Source organism: Calonectris borealis, chromosome 2, assembly GCF_964195595.1.
Source record: "Calonectris borealis chromosome 2, bCalBor7.hap1.2, whole genome shotgun sequence".
Lineage (NCBI taxonomy): Eukaryota > Metazoa > Chordata > Aves > Procellariiformes > Procellariidae > Calonectris > Calonectris borealis.
This window is the reverse complement of record NC_134313.1, coordinates 120,582,614-120,607,254: the sequence shown is the minus strand read 5'-3', so window position 1 is coordinate 120,607,254 and position 24,641 is coordinate 120,582,614. Positions and strand designations below refer to the sequence as shown.

Sequence of the window (24,641 nt, the reverse complement as noted above, 5' to 3'; positions counted from 1 at the left end):
GTTGGCAGACACAGTTCAGGAACTGAAAACAAGGACAGTTACCCTTGTGTGACCAGGTTCCTCTGTATGCTACCTGCTGAGGTCGGGAGTAGCCACATCATCAAATTTCAACCTGCTATTTGGAAGGTTAGGCCTTAATATTTTAAGCTTTAATGTAAGATCAAGCCTCCTGTCACCTATTTTCTCATATTCTGTTACTGCTTAAAATGTTTCCAGGTGCAGACGGTTATATACATATACCGACTTCACCCATTCAAGAGTCCCAGATGGGCTGCTGACTCAATCATTAGCTGAATGATGCATCAAGGCATAGCAAGTCTTTTAGAAATGAGGCTGCAGAGAACAGGAGGGAGAGCAGGTCTGGCTTGCTTTGACCACAAGGTATTTATGAGGACAATCCTGTAATAAAAGGATCCTGTTTTCCTTGAAGTGGTAAGCCTCTCTGGGAGCACCTTGATAAGAACAAGGAAAGCTCCCATATTTCAAATTATAGCAAGACCCTTCCCTGTCTCATGGGAAAAACCCCAAGTAGCGAAGTCCCAGTCTTCAGAGGTGGCCCCAAGGTTGGGAGTCCAACTACCACATTCTGCCAGAAAGTCTAGCAGTGTTGCTGCCCGTTCCAGAATGACTTCACGCAACTGGTATCTCAGATGCTTGCTAATAGTTTTACTGATCCAGGAAAGAGCAGGCAGAAGAGGAGAAAATAAAAACACAACTAAACAATCATCTAGACCAATTTCCACTTTTACCAAAACCACACAAAATCACAGCAGAGTTGTTTGGGGTAACATGAAAATGTATTGCTTTAAATCAAAATATAGAGAGCACTAAGGCCTGATAATCTGCAAACTTCAAAGAAAAACAAAAGGGGTTTGGTGGGTGGTTTGGGTTTTCTGTTTGTTTGGTTGTTGTGGTGGTGGTTTGCTTTTTTGGAGGTTTTTTTGGTTTTTTGTTTGGTTGGTTGGTTTTTGTGTTTTTTTTTTTTACAATCGAGACAGAGAGAGATCACTGTCAAATGGAAAGATGCATGGATGTGATTCTTGTAGAAAATGCAAGGCACAGGGGTACCTTCTGCTTATAAGATGCACATTTAGGAGCGATCTTTCACCATAGAAGAAAAAAATCGAAAGGTAAGCAATGATGAGGGAGAAAGTTAAAGAATCCCAGTCTGCTCTACAAAAAGAAAAGGAGGTTGTAAAAAACCTGTTATCTGTCATCGGTGATCCAGCACCAACACCTAAGGCCATAGGTCACATAACCACAGGGCAACACTTGCTAGCTGTACTATACCTTCTGTGCCTAAACAGAAACAACTCAGCTCTCCCAAGACCAACAGAGACCAGTCACACAAGACAATCTCCACTCCTTTTTGCACAGCAGGACACTAGTGCAAAACAGTAAAGCACAGAGTAAGAGATCTCAACAAGTGGGAAAAAAAAAAAAAATAAAATAAAGAAGGAAAAAAACCACCTTGTTAGCAGGAGATTACAAAGGAAGAAGAAGAAAGCAACTGGGGAAAAAAAACCCACACAACAGCCCTCCAGCAATTTTGCCGTTAAACAACAGTGATGGGGGGAATGGGAAAGAAAAGATTCCTATCTCAAAAGACCAGTGATACAGCAGAGACATGAATAGGCAATTTCAAAGGAAAAAAGGAAGAGACTGCTTGAAAAAGCTGGAAATGAACACAGGGCATCGAAGATATGTGGGTGTTGGGAGAAGGAGGAAAATAAATCAGAGACATAAGGGAAATATGAGACACTACAGATCATAGGAGTCACAGAGCCACTGTCAGAACCCAGGCTGATCTTCAAGCCAGACATCAAAAGGTATAATTTTCAGGTCCATTTGAGATTACTTTAATTGCAGCAAAAAATAATTACATGGGTAATTCCAGCAACCCTGTCCTGAACAAGTGTGTTACTTAATCCCATTGTTCTTGTGCAAGGGAAGATAGAACTTGCTTGCTTTATTAGAAAACTCAAAAAAACACCCACCAAACAAAAAGTCACTACATCATCACAACACAGGGAAGATTTTTAAGACCTACCAAAAAATAGAGAACCCTAAATTAGAAAAGAAAAAAAAGCAACTTCTTTTCTTTCCCTGCCATCTGTTCTTCACATACTAACCCTTACTAATCACATCCCCAAGTGTATAAGGCAACCCTGCAACTTGCAGGTGAAACAAAATACAGATTTCAAGGGACGGGAAGAAGCGATGGTGCAACCCTCCTGCTGAGCAAAGTGCACGGGCCTACAGGCTCTGCACTGCCAGAACCAATGCTGTCTGGCAGTCCATAGCACACAAGCAGGCTGCTTCAAAGAGAAGCTCTAAGCCTTGTAATGATTTAGGAAAGAAAGCCAAACATGTTTGGGAATTACAATCATTGCTTGAAGAGACTGTGCCTTACACTTTTCTACCACTCCTCTTCCCTTGTCAACGAAGCTTTGGCAAAAATAAGAGTAAGCTGCATTTTTTTTAATCTGTGCCTCACCTGTAGTAATAAGTACACAACCAGGTAGGAAAGACAAGAAAGATGGACTAAAGGTTTGGTACATCCAACTGCAAGCTGTTTAAACTGTCTTTTTTTTAAAGAAGTACACCTACTTCCCAAACATTTTTCTAAATTTAAACACTCCTGGTGAAATAGCTTTCAATATTACTGCAGCCTTTGCCAATATTTTCAAGGCTTCAGGGCGATACAACCTAGGCTGTATTAAGAGGTTGTTGTCCCCTCTCACCTCGCCTGCCTTTTGACCAAAGACGACGATGCCCTTGGCAGAGGGGGAGCACATAGAACTGTTGCATAGTTGCCAAAGTTCACAGTGCAACGATTTGTTTCAGGTCACATTTGCACCCTGGGTTGTGAAGCAAGAGGTGTTGCCTATCAGCAGGGAAGAGGACTGTTAGCTGTAACTTGCCCAATTGTCCCAGTCTATGCTGTTAGAGGTCATCTTGTACCACCCTCCATTTCTCCAGAGCTTTCTCACCTATTACATAAAAATTAATAAAGCAATGGTATCATTCCACTTAACTACTTCTCATGCACCTCCCAGGACCACAAACCACTTTGAAAGTCAACAGCTACTTACGTTTGAATGGCATCAAGTCCTGCCATCTTCATCTTCAACAAGCGGTCTTTCCAGTAATACCGGGGCACCCGTGAGTAGTGAATGCTACCTGAGATGTAACGGAAAGGTCTCCCATCCTTGACAAAGCAGTCACAGTCATAATCAATCCCAAAACTCCTCTGGGGTATACTCTGCGTACAGAAAAACCAAACAAACAAAAAGAAAAAACCCCACAATATAATCTTTTTCTGCCTTGAAAGACACGGAGAATAGTCTATACAACACCTGTGGGTTGTCCACAATAGAAGGTACAATGGTGTTAAAATAACTGATGGTGAATCGCTCTCCACTATATAGCTACATATAGCCCACCTGAGCCTAAGACACCAAAGGACTCCAACACATCTGCCAACCACTCAGCAATGACAGGATTCACTACCACACCAAAATATGCTGCATGCATTCTCCACTTTTAACAAGTATGCAGTACCATCTTTCTACAGGGACACATTTTGCAACTGCTTACACCAGTGCAAATGATGAGGAATTAATTAGGGGAGATTTGGTGAGTGCCAACACTTCACAGTCAATGCTCCAAACTTACTAAACTGTTGGAAAACACAACCCTAATTCCAACTTAACGTCACGCTGAAGTCTAGAAGCAAAAGCCCGCTGGGAGCTTTTAAGGAACAAATACCACATTCTAAATGCTCCAGGGCACCAATACATACACATTTGAAAGCTTAATTTCTAGTAAGTATAAAACTGTTTGATAGATCAGTCTGGCAAACTGCATACATTTATGTAAGTCACTAAAAATTAGTCATTTTCGGAAATAGTCCTACTTTCAATACTTTTCCAACTAAGCACACCCAAACCACTTAACTTAAAAAAGAAGCAGGTAAATTAAGAATAAGAATCTGCACTTCCTAGCCATAAGAAAAATACCTTAACTTAAAGAGCACGGGATTACTCAAGTGAACATATGATCTTAGTAAGATTTAAACAACTATGACCAACAGAAGTATTTCTTTTGCTTGTTAAAAACAAGAAAAAATAGAAGACCTTTTCTTTAGTGCCTGGCCCTATGTCTTTAAGAACCTTTAACTTTTAATTTTTTTTAAACAAACCTTAACATCTCAGAATTTACATCTCCTATGTATCTTTGGTATCCCTGTCACCAGTACTACTTTTGTCCTCCACACACCACTGAATACTTAGTTGTTTGTCTTCATGTTCTATGACTTTGCCTTTGCATTTTATCAGATTCATTACTGAGCACATTAAAAAAAAAAAAATCCTTCAATGAAAGATCAGTAGGGATTTATGAAGTAAAATCACAAGTCAGCAAATGTAATCAGTTAGTTCTCCATACCTATCAGAAAATAAGTCAGAAGTCAACCAAATAAACCTCATGATTAATTGGACATTATACTAGTCTAAATGAAACACACCTTTCAATAGTGTAAATTAAAAGCTGTTGAAGGACACTGGCGTTGTTCTTGAAAAGATGGGCCTTGGCCTGTCCGATATTGAGAATAGAGCTCAGCAATTACGAAATTGATTACATGAGACAAAAGCAATGAAATTAGAAAGGCAAGAGAGATGTAGACCACCATACAACCCCAGGTGACCCCCACTACACAAGAGCCATCCACCATCTGAGGAAATCTGCCCAAAGGTTAAGTAGGGACCAATAGACCACACAGTTTTGAAGAACCTTCCCATGAAACCACTTCTTTCTGTTAACTGCTGAACAATTTTGTTACAGTAATGTATACAACTACAGGTAGAGTAAAGAGAAAGGAATGGAAAAAGTGAAATACAGCAGGCAAGCATAACCATAAAGCTGCAAGTACTGAGACTCCTGGCCAAAAACTGGACACAACTGCCAACCAAGACCATACTCTTAGTGCAACAAGACAGCAAAAAGGAGCAAGGCCAAAAGAACAAGAATACAAAGAAAAAACACACTCTCCTGAAAACTGGAGGACGAAATTGCTGAGTAAACATGCCTATCCCTAGACTGCCATTAAACAGAGCAACTGAGTGAGATAACACTCTACAAACATTTGAAGACTATAAACTCCAAGGAGGAGGACGACTACATCGTGTTGCAACTGTGATAAAGGCATTTCTTCACAGAAAGCCTAAAATAAAGTTGTGGAAAATGTCTTAAATGCACATAGCAATCCAAAACATTCTGCCAACAGCGAACAAGTGAAATTGTCTGTGTGGTGGACACGTAGAAACAGATGTGAGAAGATAACAGCCCTGAGCTGGCAGGGAAACAAGAACTGTAACAGACTGCTAAGTATTGAATAGGGGAAGCTATTTAAGCCCTGATCCCACAAACACAGACCCATTCTCAACATTACTTAACAAAGAGTTCCATGAAAGTTGAAATAAATCTTGACTAAACAAAGGTATGGATGTGCCAGGTGTCCACAAAATCAGGCCCTTACAGGGCTGAGAAATACAAACCAACTGCTCTGGAACAGAAGTAATTCAAAGGTTGTGACTGTCCCGGGGAAATTATGTTGTTGTAGTAACTCCAGGCTGTTAGACCTCAAGTAAATTACCGTTGCAGAGGATGTACTGGTGTCTCCCATCTTACTTTCTGCTTACTTTCCTTTCAATTCAAATCTAAGTCACATTTTGCTGATCTTTAATTTATAACCTGCATCTTGATTCCTGGGCACGCTGCACTAGGATGGAATTGTACTGTGTGTATCCATCCCCTAAGGAAACTATTCACCCTAAGGAACACCAAGCAGATGTTTCACATTCTTTAGATGTTTTTTACTCTAGGGCACTGTGACAAGTTACAGCATTAATGCACAACCAAGTGCTTCAAAATGATCATGACTAAATGAAACTCAGAATCCAGGTGCAGCAACACAATTCTGCAGTATTAAAAAAAAAAAAAAAAAGAGAGAGAAGCATTAGGGGAAAAAAGCACATAAAAAGGTCGTTATCCCTGGAAATAAAGAAGGAGAGTGAAAATAAATTGCTGTTGTTTCTCTCTGAAAGAGGATTTTAACCCCCTCGCTTAGAGTAACTATGTCAAGAGGCCTGTGGAAAAGACACTTGCTCCATTTATGGCAGATAACTGTTGAGAGATGCTGAACACTGAACCAACTGTTCACATAGCTCCACCCTCAGGACCACCTCTGGCAGAGAAGCAAGAATTTCTTAAAACAATAAAACAATGAAAAGAAGATATTAATTATGAAAGTGATCATTATTGAACGAGTTACCATTTAAAGGCCACGCTTTTAAAGCTGTGACCATAACTGTAAATCACCTTCCTTACACATAAACTTCCTGCTACAGTATTATTACGGGGGCGAGGAGAGGGAGGAAGCTTCCAGGGTACTTACTCTGATTCCTCATTCATTGTCCATTGTAAACAGACTTCCCTTCATGATCAATTATTCAACGTTCTTTTATTGTCAGTGCATGACTCTACCCATTGCTTGCAGACTAGAGCTTGCAACGAAAACAACACAGTTCTCCTCATGAATTTGTGTCTGGCTCTGTCAATATTGTATACTCACGATTGTGAATATACAGCCAGAAAGAATTCCCTGCACCTCCCTAGAAGATGGGGTAGTGGGTCTGCTAGTTTGGTAAGCAGATTCAACAGACACACAACTAGCTGCACGCTGTTTAGGATGCGAATTCATTCATACCACATCATATTAATGCCCAGCTGAAAATTCAGACCTGTAGAGGCAATGGTATAATACTGCATCTTACATGCTGAGAACATACTCGCAAGGAAAATGGAAGAACTAAAGAATTTGTCCTTTCTTAAATCAAGCAAGAAGGTATTTTTGCAATCTTAATGCTCTTCCAACATTTTATAATGCGTATGTCTCTCAACATAGGAAAAAAACTCGTAGCTCCAGCACACAAAACTATTTAACAGTGGCTAGAATCTCTCATTCTCCAAATTTACAAAACATTTTTTTTTCTTATTTGGAAAGCAAACAAATGTGGATATAAAACCTCAATGAACCCCTCCACCTGTGAAGATTTCTAGCACCTCTTATGTAGACCATTCAAACATAGAACATCCCTTTCTCTACCCCAAAGCTTAAGTATCAAAATTGAGAACAACAAACCACTCATTTTCTTCTGCTCCTTCCAAAAAAAACCTCTCAGTATCCTCTCTCTGCCCTTGTAGTGGTTCTTTTCTCTGCATCACACCCTCATCTCTTCAGCCTGCTCTTCTTCCCCCCAGCAGGTATTAGGCAAATTTAATAGTGGCCTTACCTTTCCCACTTTCCGCAATGTCTCACTTAGTTGTGTGGGTGTAAGATTTTCCAAAACTAGTCAGATTTATTGTCAGTAGCTTTTTGTTGGTAAATAGAATTAGTGTGTTAAAACTATTCAGCATATATTGCTACAATAAATATTGGTACAAAATAAAAGGTCATTAGAGGCATCTTTCTTGATAAGTGAATAGTTTTATTAAATCCCAACATTTAAAGCATTTGTTATACCACAATTTACATATTTTCAAATCCACTCTATACTGATTATATAACGCAATAAATATAACTTTGACGAAGTGATGATACTATTCTATTCTGGTATTATTCTGACAATGATTAACTCCACCCCCCCCAGTGAACTGGCCTTTTATAGGAAGAAATATATATTCATTTAGTTAAGTTCTCCAGATCAAATACATTCTACACACATCAAAAAAGAAAATTTACAAAAAAAAAAAAAAATCAAAAAAATTATAAAATAAGCAGCACAGCAATTTTTTTCATCTGGAATACTGAACACAGGACTAAATCATGCACATTCAAGTCAAATTAGAAAAAGTATAGAAAAAGCCTTGAAGGACAATTAGGGATTGCTGTCTTAGAATGATTTTAGAAAAGGTTAATTCGTCCTACTATCAAAAAGAAAGTTGATCTAGGATACTTTCCATTCATACTTAAAAAGAAAAGCAAACTAGGAAAAGGCTTTGAAGTGTTTTGGCATAGAAAGAAAACATTTTAAGTGATAACTAATCATCAAGCAAACACGCTTTCAGAGGGAGGGAGTTAAAGAAAAAAAGACAACAGGAACTAAATTACATTGGGAGAACTCAATAAATTTCTGAAATGATAATATGACCACTTCTAAAAGGACAGTATCTGTTCCTAAAAGGATACACAAAGATCTTCAAAGTGGGGCACGTACAAATTAATGAAGAAGTCATCTGTGCACCCCTGGGATGGAAGGACCACTTCAGCTAGGTTTTTGCACACATTTGGACAGAATGAGGAGAGAAATAAAAAGGGTAGGGACAAAAAAAAAGAAAAAAAATAATACTAGCAACTCATTGGGAAACTATCATCTAAAACCAGTCCCACAAAAGCCTCCCGAAGGAAACTTGCTTAATAATTAGTCGTCTTAACACTAATAATAACAGTAATAACCCTCAGCGTAACAAACGAAAAGCTATCCTCCTGGACCACTGGCCTAGAGGGAATACCCTTGCACGACTAAACCCAGAACACGGCTTTTAACTGAAGGCATGTTGATAAGTGAACAGAGGGTATCAAGGCTATCAAGATTCTCTCTACATAAGACCATTTGACACTATGCCACCGACGGGAAAGAACCTCAGAAGGACCCCATGTGGGCAGTAGGCAGTGTTAAATACACGTGGAAACTTCAGGATACTTAAGCAGATATTATTGCACAAACATAAAAAATTATAGGTATTGGGAAATTATCTAGTCCAGCAAGCAGGGAGCCTGGCTGGTCAGCTGGTTCAATTTTCAAACTAGAAGAGGACTGACTTCTCCAGCTCTTCCTTCAACCTTCCAGCGCACATGACACATTTACAGCATTTCTCAATATTCCTGCGAGTAAAAATGCAATATGTTTGTACAGAGGAACAGGACACAAAAACAGCCTAGCAGTTAGAAACTGCCTGGGGGGAGGCTGAAGGGAGCAGATGAAGTGAAACTGCAAAATTTCACTTACAGAAAAACTCAACTTTTCAAAGCCTATGGTACTCTTCAAATACACTCCCACACACCTCCTGCAAAACGAGAAGAGGAGCTGAAGAATAAAACAGAAGTGTGTCTCGTTCAGGATCACACAGGAAGGCAGGAAAAGATTGAGCACCGCAGTTCTGGTCTTGCCATCTTCAGCCTCCTGTGTAAGCATCGATCTCTTTTGCCCCGTGCTACCCAGGTCTGCCTGAGAGGAACCCAGGTACTGGCGGGCAGAAAGGCAGAGCAAGGGAGGCCCTGTGGCTACAGCTGGAGACCTCAGAGTCAGCGGCAGGATTCCCAGACTTGTATCGTTTGTGGCGTTTCATACAGCAACGCTGAGGTGGAAGGGGAGAAGAGAGGAAGATGTACGGAAGTAAACTCTTCCATCAGCCTGGACAATATACGCACATTAATTTACATCCTGGCTTTCTTAGATGAACACAAAGATATGGAAGCAAGAATGTTTTTATTAATATTTTCTAATCTCTCAAATTTCCCAGAATGATATTAATTTGTGTTAAGCCCTTCTAGGAAAGACACAGGGAAATTCTCCATCCCTCATTATCCTGTAGCAGTTATTCTGCTACATGCCTATCAGACAACCAGGACGTTGATGCGCAAATGCTATGAAGGAAAGTCACCTGCTGCAGAGTTTAGTCTTCTTAAAAAGGACACCGTTTACTTGAAATATTAAAATCTTAAACAAAGTTCAAGCATTAACCGATCTGCATTGTTTTCAAATAGCATCTCCTTAATCTTGTAAGAGAAAAATCACAGAAGAGAAATTAAGCTTAAACAAAAAAATACAGAATGAAGAGAAAAGAGATTGAGTATTTCAGCTTTGGATTTTGTGCTTTACACCAGCAGGTACCATAAGCTCAGACAGCAACAGAAGTTATGTTAATTACAAGTTTTCTTTCTCATTTGTTTTTATTGGAGGTATTTTCAGTAAGTAATTACTAGATGCCCAGTTACTATGAGGAAAAATGCCTGCAGAAAGACAGCTACTTTCACCCTTTGATATCAGTCTTCCCAGCTTTCTAACTGGAAAAAACTGAATTTCAGGAACTGATGCCTGGCACCTTACTGTACTGGTAAGCAACTCAGACTGGAAGCCCTAGTGCATGCTGCAAACAGATAGCAGGATAAAGATACCAAGCCTCAATAAAAAAACTGAAACTATTCCCTTCCCGTAACATTTGTAGCATAAGGCTTCTAGAGTTTACGTACTCAATGGACACTCTATAGTCCCTTCTGCAAAACATGCATGAGTGATTTCACTGCAAGAGGTCAGAACTTCACCTGTCTGAGATTTGATAAGGCAGCTGCCTGATGAATGATAAACAGTGGAATGTGAAGTAGCCGCAGATATTACTAAACATGCACAGGACATACGTTATCTCCATGACATCAGTGTTATCTTTAAATGCAGAACTTCAATAATAATGAACTCAAAGAATTAATTTCTTCAGTATTTTAACATGCCCCCGATTTGTTTCATAGGCCCAAGATACAGTTAGCATTTTCTGCTCAAACTTAACAGAACCTGCTGAAGTCCACCCTAACACATCTTCTCTGGCTTCCCTGAAAAAGGTTTTGCTTTCAGAGCAGAAGAGCCAATATACTGACCAAAAAGGATGGTAGCAGTCTGTCAAATGGAAAACTCCTCAAGGAGAACGTAGAATTATCTCTGTTATTTCAGCTCTGCTGCCCAGCCTCATGGGTATTCCAAAGTACATCGTCCCTGGGCTGACGTAGACAAAGGTGTTCTGCCCAACTTTGTACAAGCCAACAAAGAAGGGATTCAGAAAATAAGCCCCAGCATTTAGTGGGAACATCTGCCCTCCGTGAGTATGGCCAGAAAGAATTAAGTTTATGTCTGGTCTCTCCTGAAGGGCCCACTTTGCAGCAATCGGCTGATGAGCTAACAGCACTATTGCATGCTCACTGCTACAATCTCTGAGAGCTTTTTTTAAATCCATGCCATGCCCTGAGTAGCGCAATACGTCTGCTTCAATATCATCAACACCAGCCAGGCAAAACCAGTCATCAGTGCTCTTTGGCGAAACAATCTTCACATTCTCATTATGGAGTGGCCGAATGTTAAATGACTTTAACAGCTCAAACCAGTTGCTAACATCTGATGTGTAGTACTCATGGTTTCCTGTGACAAAGTAAGTCCCCAAAGGGGAGTTAAGTTCTCCAAGAGGCTCAACAGCAGGTCGTATGATCTCTGCCTCAGAGTCAGTCAGATCTCCAACAATCACAGTGATATCTGGTTTCAAAGCCTTGACCATTCTCACAATCATGGCAAGCTTGGTCTTCCCAACTGTAGGCCCCAGATGGATATCTGAAAGCAACACCACTTTCAGATTATTCATTGTTGAGGGCAGCTTGTGAACTGGAACCTCCACTGAATTCACGGTGGGAGGCCGGGAAGCATTTAACAGCCCAACAACAGTCAGCACAATAGTCAGCATGACTGCCAAAACTGGTTTCATTGCTGTTCTGCTGTTCTTGTTGCCAGTATCTGCCTTACCACCTCTCCCAGCCAAGAACTTGTAAGCCTGCTCTACAGAGCCTAGAGTGAAGAGGAAAAAGATAAGAATGATATAGGCCCCCAGGCAAGTGTAGGCAGCTAAAGAAAAAAAATAGGGCTCTTCTGCAACAAGAAATAGCAATGTAAAGAAGCTTGAATGAGCCAAAGCTAGAAACATGAACACAGCTATTTTCCATGGCATGAAACAGAAGGAGCTGGCAGCTGAAGACCTGGAGAACGTGGTGACTGTGCTTCTCCAAACATGAAGAGATCCTATCAACATAAGTGCATTAGCAAATAGTGCCATCTGCAGCCTTAGAAGCCAACGCCGTGTCCTGAGCTCAAGTTGTTCTGCCAGATAACTCCGCGATAGCATCATGGAGAAGAAAACCACTCCTGCAGCCACTGCAGCCTTTGCTTCAAGAGGCAGTTGCTTGAAGGAGATCATCTTTGCTTCCTGACTGTTCCCTTCTGTTCTGCAGAACTCTCCAGTAGGCAATAGTGTGGTTATGAAGGGATGCCTTGGGTCAATGAAGCCTGCAACCAGGAACCAGTATCAGCCGTTTTAAAATATTACACACATTCCCTTTTTCCCAAACTGCAGTAAAGGACTGTTACTCTGTACATACTACCCAGGACACTGAGTCATGCAGAATCACTATCATAAAGACAGGGATGAGATTTCCTGATACGGAATAAATCAGACAACTAAAAACACTGGATTCTTGCAGTCCACTTCCTGCCTTCCTCAATGATTCCTCCCCCTTTTTTTCTTATATGCCATTTCCTCATTAAGACTTCCTTATAGTAGATGGCAGTAGATCACAACAGCGATACAATGCGTGCTGGAAACAATCATTATAGTATTTGCAAACAATCATTATAGTATTTGTAAACCCCATACATGTTCTGTGACTAAGCTGCTTCTGCTGTAAAATCAGCACATGTGTTTTCTGTTCTTCTTCCCAAGCAGTTGGCTCCATTTCAAAAGCAGGTATCATCCTACATCATTCTTACTGAATGCAAGAGGTTCTACCAACACGTACTACAGCAGCAGTGAAATCCCCACTGGAATAGCTACCAGATGCAACTGCAGTCCCAGAAACTGCAGATGATGTATCGGCAGATATCCTTACCTCCAGTTGTGAATAAGACTTCCCCAAAGCCCTCAAAATCGGTAGAACCAGTGAAACCCACATTGTCTTTTGCTACTCACTTCCTGCTCACTTCCACTACATGTACAGTTCCCAAGACTCAACACCTGTTTCAGCATATCCTGGTCTACCACGATGCAACTAAGTTGAAAAGGAATTAAAACCTCACACACTGTGCTCCTTTAGAAGTAAAGGGAGCACCAAGTCTAATCCATCTCTGCTCCCAGATTGAAAATAAATAACCAAGCATCAGTTATGCTTGAATCGTAGCGGAATTCCCTGTTTCGCTCTGTATTTTGCTCAGAGTTCATAGTGTTTCTACTCATGCCCACTTTGCACATTTCTATTTCAAATAAACCTACTGTTTTATTTTAACCATAGCTGAAAAAAGTTTGGATGGTCTTTCATAACATACAATAGAGACCAAGTTTGAGATAACAAACTATCTTATTTAAAGTAAGCGTATGTCACTGCATGGCTTTCAAAACACTTCCTGTCTCTCAGTCCACACTTAACTAGAGAAAAAGTAAGCAATCCTTACAGCCAAAAATATCTCAGAACTAGGGCACTAAAGCAGCCTTGTAGGGCTCTGCAGTGAGCTTGAGCCCAGAAGTCTACAAACCCAAGTTTGCCAGGTTGCTTATCTGCAGCATGTACTTACCCAAGCTAATTTAAAAGAACATTAGCACCTCTGTGATGATAGGACCCTGCAATATTCTGAGGACTAGACCAAGGTTTAAGAAGACCCCTTCCCTCGTAGCTTGGTCAGGTAACTGTGGGTTGATAGGGAAATTGCGCCTCCCAGCCTCAGTTCCTCAAGCCCTCTCTGCTGTTACAACACTATTCTTAAAAAACAGTGCTATTTTACACACATGCCTCTACAGAAAATAAACAAAGCTAAGAAGATAAGACCATCAGAAATGTGCTACTGGTTTGAGTCCACAGTTCCTCTAGACACTAGGCCATATTCTGTCTGGACAACAGCAATAAGAAATGCTGCTTAAAGAAATGACGTGACCCTGACCACTGTCTGTGGTCTGCTTCCTTCATACTCCTCCAGCAGACAAAGCTGTTACATGTTAGATAGCAAATCCTTGCCTAGTCATTTTTGGATTTTTTTTTATGAACATGATGTATTGTAATTTGGCTAATCCTTTTCCGGAATCTGTTAAATACTGTCTGCTTCTACAACCTCCCGTAACAGCAAATTCCTGAAATTCACTATATAAAGTATTTTACCTGTTTTAAACTAATCTACTAAATCCACCAAGTGCCTCTCTTCTACTACCATCAAATTTGGTGAGTATTGGTTCTCCATTCCTCTTACCCTTAACTTCAGAGTTTTGTAAGTCTCAGCCATAACCCCTCAGAGACCATCCTTACTGTCATCCAACCTTCCCTTTGATATAGGTCTCCCATGAGGCTTTAACCACCTGTGCATCATTCAATTGCGACATCTATCAAGATAATACTGACACTCTGCTTCAAACTCGAGGCATAAACCACAAGGGATGGCTCCCGCAGCAACTGCAACGACCAAGGATTTGCCCAGGCCCCTGGTCAGGCAGCGGTACGGCGTGCCTCAGGGCAAAGCAGCAACAAGAGACTCGGTGCTGAACCTGGGTAGAACGGGAAAAACTCCTCTCCCTCCTCTCACACACCACAGGAAGAGCAAGTTTTCCCTTGGGATCTGCTAATGGAGTCTCGCCGTCAGGTAACTGCAGCTCCATTTCCGTCGCCCCCCCCCCTTCCCGCCATGGGTTGCTCAACGAGGCCTCCTAATACATTCTTCCTCGGAGCGGAGCCTCGCCGCTGGAAGGAGCGCAGCCGGCAGCGCCGTTTCGGCCCGCACGTCCAGCGGGCAGCCACCCCGGCGATCACCCCCCGAAGCAGGCGGCACAGCTCACCGCCCGGGCTCAAGGGCAGGCACCGCCAGCCCTCCCTCAACAAAAAGAGCGAGGGTGAGGGCCCGGCGCGGCGGCCAGGAGCGGGCAGGCCTGCCCAGGAGAAGGAGCCGGCTCCCGCCGCCGCCGCACCTGCCCCGGCAGCTCCCCCCTCGGCGCAGCCACAGGCCCCGCACCTGCGCCCCGAGCAACACCGCCCACGAACCGCTAATGAGCTGAAGAGGGACCAAAGTTAACCCTCGTCCCCCCTGGAAGGAGGCCCCCTCCAGCCGGCAGCCATGCCGCCCGGCGGCCCCCCGCGCCCCTCACAGCTCGTGGCCGCCCCCAACAGCCGAGAGGCCGCACGGCGCAGCCGCCCCGCGCCGCCGCGGAGCGGGGGCCCTTAGGGGAGGGGGAGGCGAAGGGACGGGACTCACCGACGCCCGGAGAAGCGCCGCCAAGCCGGCCAGCGGGACCAGAAGCCGCAGCATGACGGACGGCGGTGAGCAGGCAGGAAGAGGCAGCGGAGCGGGCGCTCCTCAGCCCGCCAACCCATGACACGGCAGCGTCAGCTGACGGCCCAGCCGGGCCCGGCCAACCCCGCCCCGCCTCCTACCGGGGAACTGCCTGCCTAAGCACGGGCATCCCAACATCCCACCGGCTGCCGTCAGCGCCCTGCCTGACCGCCTGCCCTCGCCTCCCACCGCCTCCCAGCACGCCACACGCTCCGTCCGGGCCAGGCCCGGGGACTGGCCCCGGCTCCTCAGAGGGGACGCAGGAAGCCCCCCCGCCACCTTGGCTGGGCAGAAAGGCCTCGCACACCTCCACCCACCCCACCCCAAGGAGGTGGCAGATGCCCCTCCCGCTCTAGAGGCCAGCAGCAGAGGCGCTGACGCTGCAGGCCCCCCCGCCGGCGGGACAAAAAGCAGGGGGGAGGTGGCCCTTCAGCCATTTCCACCGCCGCGGGCAATTTCCCCGTGGTCTGCGAGGAGGCTTTAGAAGGAGGACGATGACACCCAGGCCAGGAGAGGAGGGGGAAAATCCCCCACAGGGAAAGGGGCAGAGGGCAAAAGGGGTGTCCCGGGGCAGTCTCCCATCCCAGCAGTAGCCGGGGCCGCCCCTGCTTAGCTCCCCTGATTGGGCCCCCTGGGGGTAGCGTGACGCCACACTGACCCCCGCCAGCACCCCTGACAGCGACGCCCTTAAGCCCCCCGCCCCGCCCCCACCCCACTTGCCCACCACCCACTTGCCCCCTCTCCTGGTTCCGGCTGCGACAGGGTTAACTTTCTTCCCAGTAGCCTGCGGGCTGTGCTGTGGTTTGGGGTCGCTGGGAAAGGAGCGTTGATGGCCCATTGATGCTTTGGCTCTTGCTGGGTGATGCTTGCACCGGGAGGGGGGAGCACAGCCGGGGTGGTGGACCCAGCTGGCCAATGGGGTATTCTATACCATGTGACATCACGCTCAGTATAAAAACCAGGTGGGGGGGGGGGTGGGGGGGGCGGCCTCGCCCCCCGTTCGTGACACGCGGTCGGCGGTCGGTGAGCGGTTGTGTTGTGCATTGCCTGTTTTGTGTATTCTGTTATTGTTGTTGTTCTCATTGTTATTATTACTGTTCTACTTAGTTTTATTTCAATTATTAAACTGTTTTTATCTCAACCCGGGAGCTTTCCTACTTGTGCCCTCCCGATTCTCTCCCCCATCCCACCGGGGGGGGGTGATCGAGCGGCTGCGTGGCGTTTATTTTTGCTGGCTGGGGTTAAACCACGACACCCCCCCACGCCCTCACCCTGCACAGCCTCCGTGGACGCGCTTGCCCCGGGCCACCAAGGCGCCAAAAGCCTCCTCCCGTCACCACCTCTCGCCTGGCCCTCGCAGCAGCTCACTCTGGGACGCAGCCTCGGTCCCCAGCGCCTCCTCCACACCACTGCAGCCGCCAATCGCCCTCCCCCCCGCTCAGTTCTCCCCCTCCGGGCTCGGGACCCCCACTCCCTGCCCTCCCCCGCGCTGCCCACCCTGCACTTCCTCATCTTCTCCCTGGCAGCTCTTCCAGCCCCTTCCTCCCACCCACCTCGTCTGACCCACAGCGGGACCACCGCGGGCCTTCTCTTTCCCCCTGCTTGCCCACGCAGTACCGTCCGGCTCCCTCTGCACCGGTTTTCCCACAGCTCATCCAGCACGTCCCCTCGATCAGCCCCTCCGGTTCTTCCCAGACCCCCGGCCGCTGGACCCTGCCTCCTTCTCCTGGAGCTGGGCTGTTCCTAGCCCTGCCCCTCTCATCGTTCCGTCCGCCTTGCTTTCTTCTCACCTCCTCTGAAACCTTTTGGACCCCCTTCGCCTCACCGCTCCGCTAGTGCAAGCGCTCTTCGCTGCTTCCTCTCCCTCGGCCTCTCCATCTTCCTCGCTCGCTCTCTTCTGCTCCAGGTCCGTCAAGTGCGGCAGCCCCCAGGCTGTGACTCGCAGATCGCCTGATACCTGCAAAAGTCCCCTTTGGTTACAGCCGCGGGAAGGAAGAAAGCGAAAATCGGCTGCTGAGGTGTGGCACTCGCGCTGGCCCTGCAAGGGGAGCTGCTTTTTGCTCTTGGGTCAGCCAAGACTGGGGACGCCTCCTTGAAGGGATTGCATGCTGGCTTTCTAGCTTCTGGTCGTCCTTCTGTCCAGGATCGGACTGACCATTTTCTCCCTCCTTCTCATCTTCATCTTCTGTCTCCCGCAGCATTCTCCTAGAGAAGCTGGCAGCTCACGGCTTAGACAGGCGTACTCTTTGCTGGGTCAAAAACTGGCTGGACGGCCGGCCGAGCCCAGAGAGTTGTGGTGAACGGAGTTAAATCCAGTTGGGGGCCGGTCACGAGCGGTGTTCCCCAGGGCTCCGTTTTGGGGCCAGTCCTGTTCAATATCTTTACCAACGATCTGGATGAGGGGATCGAGTGCTCCCTCAGTAAGTTTGCAGATGACACCAAGTTGGGCGGGAGCGTTGACCTGCTCGAGGGTAGGAAGGCTCTGCAGAGGGACCTGGACAGGCTGGCTGGATGGGCCGAGGTCAATTGTACGAGGTTCAACAAGGCCAAGTGCCGGGTCCTGCACTTGAGTCCCCACAAGGCCATGCGACGCTACAGGCTTGGGGCCGAGTGGCTGGAAAGCTGCCGGCTAGAAAAGGACCTGGGGGTGCTGGTTGAGAGGCGGCTGAACATGAGCCAGCAGTGTGCCCCGGTGGCCAAGGCGGCCAAGAGCCTCCTGGCCTGTATCAGAAATAGGGTGGCCAGCAGGAGTAGGGAAGTGATCGTGCCCCTGCAGTCGGCACTGGTGGGGCCGCACCTCGAATCCTGTGCTCAGTTTTGGGCCCCTCACTACAAGAAGGACGTTGAGTTGCTGGAGCGTGTCCAGAGAAGGGCCAGGAAGCTGGGGAAGGGTCTGGAGAACCAGTCTCACGCGGAGCGGCTGAGGGAACTGGGACGGTTTAGTGTGGAGGAGGCTGAGGGGAGACCTTGTTGCCCTCTCCAACTACCTGGAAGGAGGTTGTAGTGAGGTGGGCGTTGGTCTCTTCCCCCAAGTAACTAGCGATGGGCCGAGAGGAAGTTGCGCCAAGGGAGGTTTGGATTGGATATGGGGAAAAAATTCTTTGCTGAAAGAGTGGTCAAGCATTGGAACAGGCTGCCCAGGGAAGTGGTTGAGTCCCCATCCCTGGAAGTATTTAAAAGACGTGTAGGTGTGGCGCTTAGGGCCACGGTTTAGTGGGCATGGTGGCATTGGGTTGACGGTTGGACTCGATGATCTTGGAGGTCTTCTCCAACCTTAACGATTCTATGATATGATTCTATGGTTCTGTTCTCTAAATCGAGGTCCGTCCCTCGCGCCATCCCCTCAGATACTGCGATTCCTTGCGTTTCCACTAAATGGGACATCTGGCGGGGGGCAGGGAGAAAACAAGCTGAACGCTTTGGTTTGATTGAAACCTTGAAGTTTTTTTTCCAGTTACCCTTTTGCCCCGCCTTCCTCTTTTTCCCATCCCTGTGTAGGCGAATAACCTTCCAAAAGCTATTGCAGCAGCTCACACGTTTCTTCTGAAGCAGCCAGATGATGAAATGATGCAAAGAAGTACGGCCCACTAGAAGAGCATCCCTGATGCTGAGGAGCACATGAAAGACTTGGAGACAAAACCTGAGGAGGTATGCTTCTTATTCAGAGTCTGGCCTTTTGGAACTCCCTTCTCTTACTGCTCTTCTTGGGTGAGATTCAAGGATCCCATTTGCTTACGTGGTCTCAGTTGTTCCTCTTCTTTGCTGCCCTCGCCTCCCAGCGCCTCCCAGCACGCCACACGCTCCGTCCGGGCCAGGCCCGGGGACTGGCCCCGGCTCCTCAGAGGGGACGCAGGAAGCCCCCCCGCCACCTTGGCTGGGCAGAAAGGCCTCGCACACCTCCACCCACCCCACCCCAAGGAGGTGGCAGATGCCCCTCCCGCTCTAGAGGCCAGCAGCAGAGGCGCTGACGCTGCAGGCCCCCCCGCCGGCGGGACAAAAAGCAGGGGGGAGGTGGCCCTTCAGCCATTTCCACCGCCGCGGGCAATTTCCCCGTGGTCTGCGAGGAGGCTTTAGAAGGAGGACGATGACACCCAGGCCAGGAGAGGAGGGGGAAAATCCCCCACAGGGAAAGGGGCAGAGGGCAAAAGGGGTGTCCCGGGGCAGTCTCCCATCCCAGCAGTAGCCGGGGCCGCCCCTGCTTAGCTCCCCTGATTGGGCCCCCTGGGGGTAGTGTGACGCCACACTGACCCCCGCCAGCACCCCTGACAGCGACGCCCTTAAGCCCCCCGCCCCGCCCCCACCCCACTTGCCCACCACCCACTTGCCCCCTCTCCTGGTTCCGGCTGCGACAGGGTTAACTTTCTTCCCAGTAGCCTGCGGGCTGTGCTGTGGTTTGGGGTCGCTGGGAAAGGAGCGTTGATGGCCCATTGATGCTTTGGCTCTTGCTGGGTGATGCTTGCACCGGGAGGGGGGAGCACAGCCGGGGTGGTGGACCCAGCTGGCCAATGGGGTATTCTATACCATGTGACATCACGCTCAGTAGAAAAACCAGGTGTGTGGGGGGGGGGGGCCTCGCCCCCCGTTCGTGACACGCGGTCGGCGGTCGGTGAGCGGTTGTGTTGTGCATTGCCTGTTTTGTGTATTCTGTTATTGTTGTTGTTCTCATTGTTATTATTACTGTTCTACTTAGTTTTATTTCAATTATTAAACTGTTTTTATCTCAACCCGGGAGCTTTCCTACTTGTGCCCTCCCGATTCTCTCCCCCATCCCACCGGGGGGGGGTGATCGAGCGGCTGCGTGGCGTTTATTTTTGCTGGCTGGGGTTAAACCACGACACCCCCCCACGCCCTCACCCTGCACAGCCTCCGTGGACGCGCTTGCCCCGGGCCACCAAGGCGCCAAAAGCCTCCTCCCGTCACCACCTCTCGCCTGGCCCTCGCAGCAGCTCACTCTGGGACGCAGCCTCGGTCCCCAGCGCCTCCTCCACACCACTGCAGCCGCCAATCGCCCTCCCCCCCGCTCAGTTCTCCCCCTCCGGGCTCGGGACCCCCACTCCCTGCCCTCCCCCGCGCTGCCCACCCTGCACTTCCTCATCTTCTCCCTGGCAGCTCTTCCAGCCCCTTCCTCCCACCCACCTCGTCTGACCCACAGCGGGACCACCGCGGGCCTTCTCTTTCCCCCTGCTTGCCCACGCAGTACCGTCCGGCTCCCTCTGCACCGGTTTTCCCACAGCTCATCCAGCACGTCCCCTCGATCAGCCCCTCCGGTTCTTCCCAGACCCCCGGCCGCTGGACCCTGCCTCCTTCTCCTGGAGCTGGGCTGTTCCTAGCCCTGCCCCTCTCATCGTTCCGTCCGCCTTGCTTTCTTCTCACCTCCTCTGAAACCTTTTGGACCCCCTTCGCCTCACCGCTCCGCTAGTGCAAGCGCTCTTCGCTGCTTCCTCTCCCTCGGCCTCTCCATCTTCCTCGCTCGCTCTCTTCTGCTCCAGGTCCGTCAAGTGCGGCAGCCCCCAGGCTGTGACTCGCAGATCGCCTGATACCTGCAAAAGTCCCCTTTGGTTACAGCCGCGGGAAGGAAGAAAGCGAAAATCGGCTGCTGAGGTGTGGCACTCGCGCTGGCCCTGCAAGGGGAGCTGCTTTTTGCTCTTGGGTCAGCCAAGACTGGGGACGCCTCCTTGAAGAGATTGCATGCTGGCTTTCTAGCTTCTGGTCGACCTTCTGTCCAGGATCGGACTGACCATTTTCTCCCTCCTTCTCATCTTCATCTTCTGTCTCCCGCAGCATTCTCCTAGAGAAGCTGGCGGCTCACGGCTTAGACAGGCGTACTCTTTGCTGGGTCAAAAACTGGCTGGACGGCCGGCCGAGCCCAGAGAGTTGTGGTGAACGGAGTTAAATCCAGTTGGCGGCCGGTCACGAGCGGTGTTCCCCAGGGCTCCGTTTTGGGGCCAGTCCTGTTCAATATCTTTACCAACGATCTGGATGAGGGGATCGAGTGCTCCCTCAGTAAGTTTGCAGATGACACCAAGTTGGGCGGGAGCGTTGACCTGCTCGAGGGTAGGAAGGCTCTGCAGAGGGACCTGGACAGGCTGGCTGGATGGGCCGAGGTCAATTGTACGAGGTTCAACAAGGCCAAGTGCCGGGTCCTGCACTTGAGTCCCCACAAGGCCATGCGACGCTACAGGCTTGGGGCCGAGTGGCTGGAAAGCTGCCGGCTAGAAAAGGACCTGGGGGTGCTGGTTGAGAGGCGGCTGAACATGAGCCAGCAGTGTGCCCCGGTGGCCAAGGCGGCCAAGAGCCTCCTGGCCTGTATCAGAAATAGGGTGGCCAGCAGGAGTAGGGAAGTGATCGTGCCCCTGCAGTCGGCACTGGTGGGGCCGCGCCTCGACTACTGTGCTCAGTTTTGGGCCCCTCACTACAAGAAGGACGTTGAGTTGCTGGAGCGTGTCCAGAGAAGGGCCAGGAAGCTGGGGAAGGGTCTGGAGAACCAGTCTCACGCGGAGCGGCTGAGGGAACTGGGACGGTTTAGTGTGGAGAAGAGGAGGCTGAGGGAAGACCTTGTTGCCCTCTCCAACTACCTGGAAGGAGGTTGTAGTGAGGTGGGCGTTGGTCTCTTCCCCCAAGTAACTAGCGATGGGCCGAGAGGAAGTTGCGCCAAGGGAGGTTTGGATTGGATATGGGGAAAAAATTCTTTGCTGAAAGAGTGGTCAAGCATTGGAACAGGCTGCCCAGGGAAGTGGTTGAGTCCCCATCCCTGGAAGTATTTAAAAGACGTGTAGGTGTGGCGCTTAGGGCCACGGTTTAGTGGGCATGGTGGCATTGGGTTGACGGTTGGACTCGATGATCTTGGAGGTCTTCTCCAACCTTAACGATTCTATGATATGATTCTATGGTTCTGTTCTCTAAATCGAGGTCCGTCCCTCGCGCCATCCCCTCAGATACTGCGATTCCTTGCGTTTCCACTAAATGGGACATCTGGCGGGGGGCAGGGAGAAAACAAGCTGAACGCTTTGGTTTGATTGAAACCTTGAAGTTTTTTTTCCAGTTACCCTTTTGCCCCGCCTTCCTCTTTTTCCCATCCCTGTGTAGGCGAATAACCTTCCAAAAGCTATTGCAGCAGCTCACACGTTTCTTCTGAAGCAGCCAGATGATGAAATGATGCAAAGAAGTACGGCCCACTAGAAGAGCATCCCTGATGCTGAGGAGCACATGAAAGACTTGGAGACAAAACCTGAGGAGGTATGCTTCTTATTCAGAGTCTGGCCTTTTGGAACTCCCTTCTCTTACTGCTCTTCTTGGGTGAGATTCAAGGATCCCATTTGCTTACGTGGTCTCAGTTGTTCCTCTTCTTTGCTGCCCTCGCCTCCCAGCGCCTCCCAGCACGCCACACGCTCCGTCCGGGCCAGGCCCGGGGACTGGCCCCGGCTCCTCAGAGGGGACGCAGGAAGCCCCCCCGCCACCTTGGCTGGGCAGAAAGGCCTCGCACACCTCCACCCACCCCACCCCAAGGAGGTGGCAGATGCCCCTCCCGCTCTAGAGGCCAGCAGCAGAGGCGCTGACGCTGCAGGCCCCCCCGCCGGCGGGACAAAAAGCAGGGGGGAGGTGGCCCTTCAGCCATTTCCACCGCCGCGGGCAATTTCCCCGTGGTCTGCGAGGAGGCTTTAGAAGGAGGACGATGACACCCAGGCCAGGAGAGGAGGGGGAAAATCCCCCACAGGGAAAGGGGCAGAGGGCAAAAGGGGTGTCCCGGGGCAGTCTCCCATCCCAGCAGTAGCCGGGGCCGCCCCTGCTTAGCTCCCCTGATTGGGCCCCCTGGGGGTAGTGTGACGCCACACTGACCCCCGCCAGCACCCCTGACAGCGACGCCCTTAAGCCCCCCGCCCCGCCCCCACCCCACTTGCCCACCACCCACTTGCCCCCTCTCCTGGTTCCGGCTGGGACAGGGTTAACTTTCTTCCCAGTAGCCTGGGGGGTGTGCTGTGGTTTGGGGTCGCTGGGAAAGGAGCGTTGATGGCCCATTGATGCTTTGGCTCTTGCTGGGTGATGCTTGCACCGGGAGGGGGGAGCACAGCCGGGGTGGTGGACCCAGCTGGCCAATGGGGTATTCTATACCATGTGACATCACGCTCAGTAGAAAAACCAGGTGGGGGGGGGGGGGGCTCGCCCCCCGTTCGTGACACGCGGTCGGCGGTCGGTGAGCGGCTGTGTTGTGCATTGCCTGTTTTGTGTATTCTGTTATTGTTGTTGTTCTCATTGTTATTATTACTGTTCTACTTAGTTTTATTTCAATTATTAAACTGTTTTTATCTCAACCCGGGAGCTTTCCTACTTGTGCCCTCCCGATTCTCTCCCCCATCCCACCGGGGGGGGTGATCGAGCGGCTGCGTGGCGTTTATTTTTGCTGGCTGGGGTTAAACCACGACACCCCCCCACGCCCTCACCCTGCACAGCCTCCGTGGACGCGCTTGCCCCGGGCCACCAAGGCGCCAAAAGCCTCCTCCCGTCACCACCTCTCGCCTGGCCCTCGCAGCAGCTCACTCTGGGACGCAGCCTCGGTCCCCAGCGCCTCCTCCACACCACTGCAGCCGCCAATCGCCCTCCCCCCCGCTCAGTTCTCCCCCTCCGGGCTCGGGACCCCCACTCCCTGCCCTCCCCCGCGCTGCCCACCCTGCACTTCCTCATCTTCTCCCTGGCAGCTCTTCCAGCCCCTTCCTCCCACCCACCTCGTCTGACCCACAGCGGGACCACCGCGGGCCTTCTCTTTCCCCCTGCTTGCCCACGCAGTACCGTCCGGCTCCCGCTGCACCGGTTTTCCCACAGCTCATCCAGCACGTCCCCTCGATCAGCCCCTCCGGTTCTTCCCAGACCCCCGGCCGCTGGACCCTGCCTCCTTCTCCTGGAGCTGGGCTGTTCCTAGCCCTGCCCCTCTCATCGTTCCGTCCGCCTTGCTTTCTTCTCACCTCCTCTGAAACCTTTTGGACCCCCTTCGCCTCACCGCTCCGCTAGTGCAAGCGCTCTTCGCTGCTTCCTCTCCCTCGGCCTCTCCATCTTCCTCGCTCGCTCTCTTCTGCTCCAGGTCCGTCAAGTGCGGCAGCCCCCAGGCTGTGACTCGCAGATCGCCTGATACCTGCAAAAGTCCCCTTTGGTTACAGCCGCGGGAAGGAAGAAAGCGAAAATCGGCTGCTGAGGTGTGGCACTCGCGCTGGCCCTGCAAGGGGAGCTGCTTTTTGCTCTTGGGTCAGCCAAGACTGGGGACGCCTCCTTGAAGGGATTGCATGCTGGCTTTCTAGCTTCTGGTCGTCCTTCTGTCCAGGATCGGACTGACCATTTTCTCCCTCCTTCTCATCTTCATCTTCTGTCTCCCGCAGCATTCTCCTAGAGAAGCTGGCGGCTCACGGCTTAGACAGGCGTACTCTTTGCTGGGTCAAAAACTGGCTGGACGGCCGGCCGAGCCCAGAGAGTTGTGGT

General features: G+C 49.4%; 2 protein-coding genes across 6 annotated transcripts in view; both read right to left on the bottom strand.

The window, feature by feature from the left end:
- The window catches only part of GLB1 (galactosidase beta 1), an 88,920-nt gene that overhangs the window by 32,674 nt on the left and 31,605 nt on the right, over nt 1–24,641 (bottom strand). The window contains exons 1-2 of one of the 2 annotated variants that reach the window (XM_075143157.1): nt 15,099–15,268; nt 3,096–3,265 (exon numbers count right to left, since the gene is read on the bottom strand). In XM_075143157.1, coding sequence (XP_074999258.1) covers nt 3,096–3,265; nt 15,099–15,152 — 224 coding nt within the window. In that variant the 5' untranslated portion in view covers nt 15,153–15,268. Of the gene's footprint in view, nt 1–3,095; nt 3,266–15,098; nt 15,269–24,641 lie in introns of those variants that run through there. The other variant, XM_075143158.1, reaches the window with a different exon arrangement.
- The window catches only part of TMPPE (transmembrane protein with metallophosphoesterase domain), a 53,043-nt gene continuing 31,605 nt past the window's right edge, over nt 3,204–24,641 (bottom strand). The window contains exons 1-3 of one of the 4 annotated variants that reach the window (XM_075143161.1): nt 15,099–15,198; nt 10,715–12,161; nt 3,204–3,265 (exon numbers count right to left, since the gene is read on the bottom strand). In XM_075143161.1, coding sequence (XP_074999262.1) covers nt 10,753–12,072 — 1,320 coding nt within the window. In that variant the 5' untranslated portion in view covers nt 12,073–12,161; nt 15,099–15,198 and the 3' untranslated portion in view covers nt 3,204–3,265; nt 10,715–10,752. Of the gene's footprint in view, nt 3,266–7,232; nt 12,162–15,098; nt 15,199–24,641 lie in introns of those variants that run through there. The other 3 variants (XR_012672583.1, XM_075143159.1, XM_075143162.1) reach the window with 3 other exon arrangements.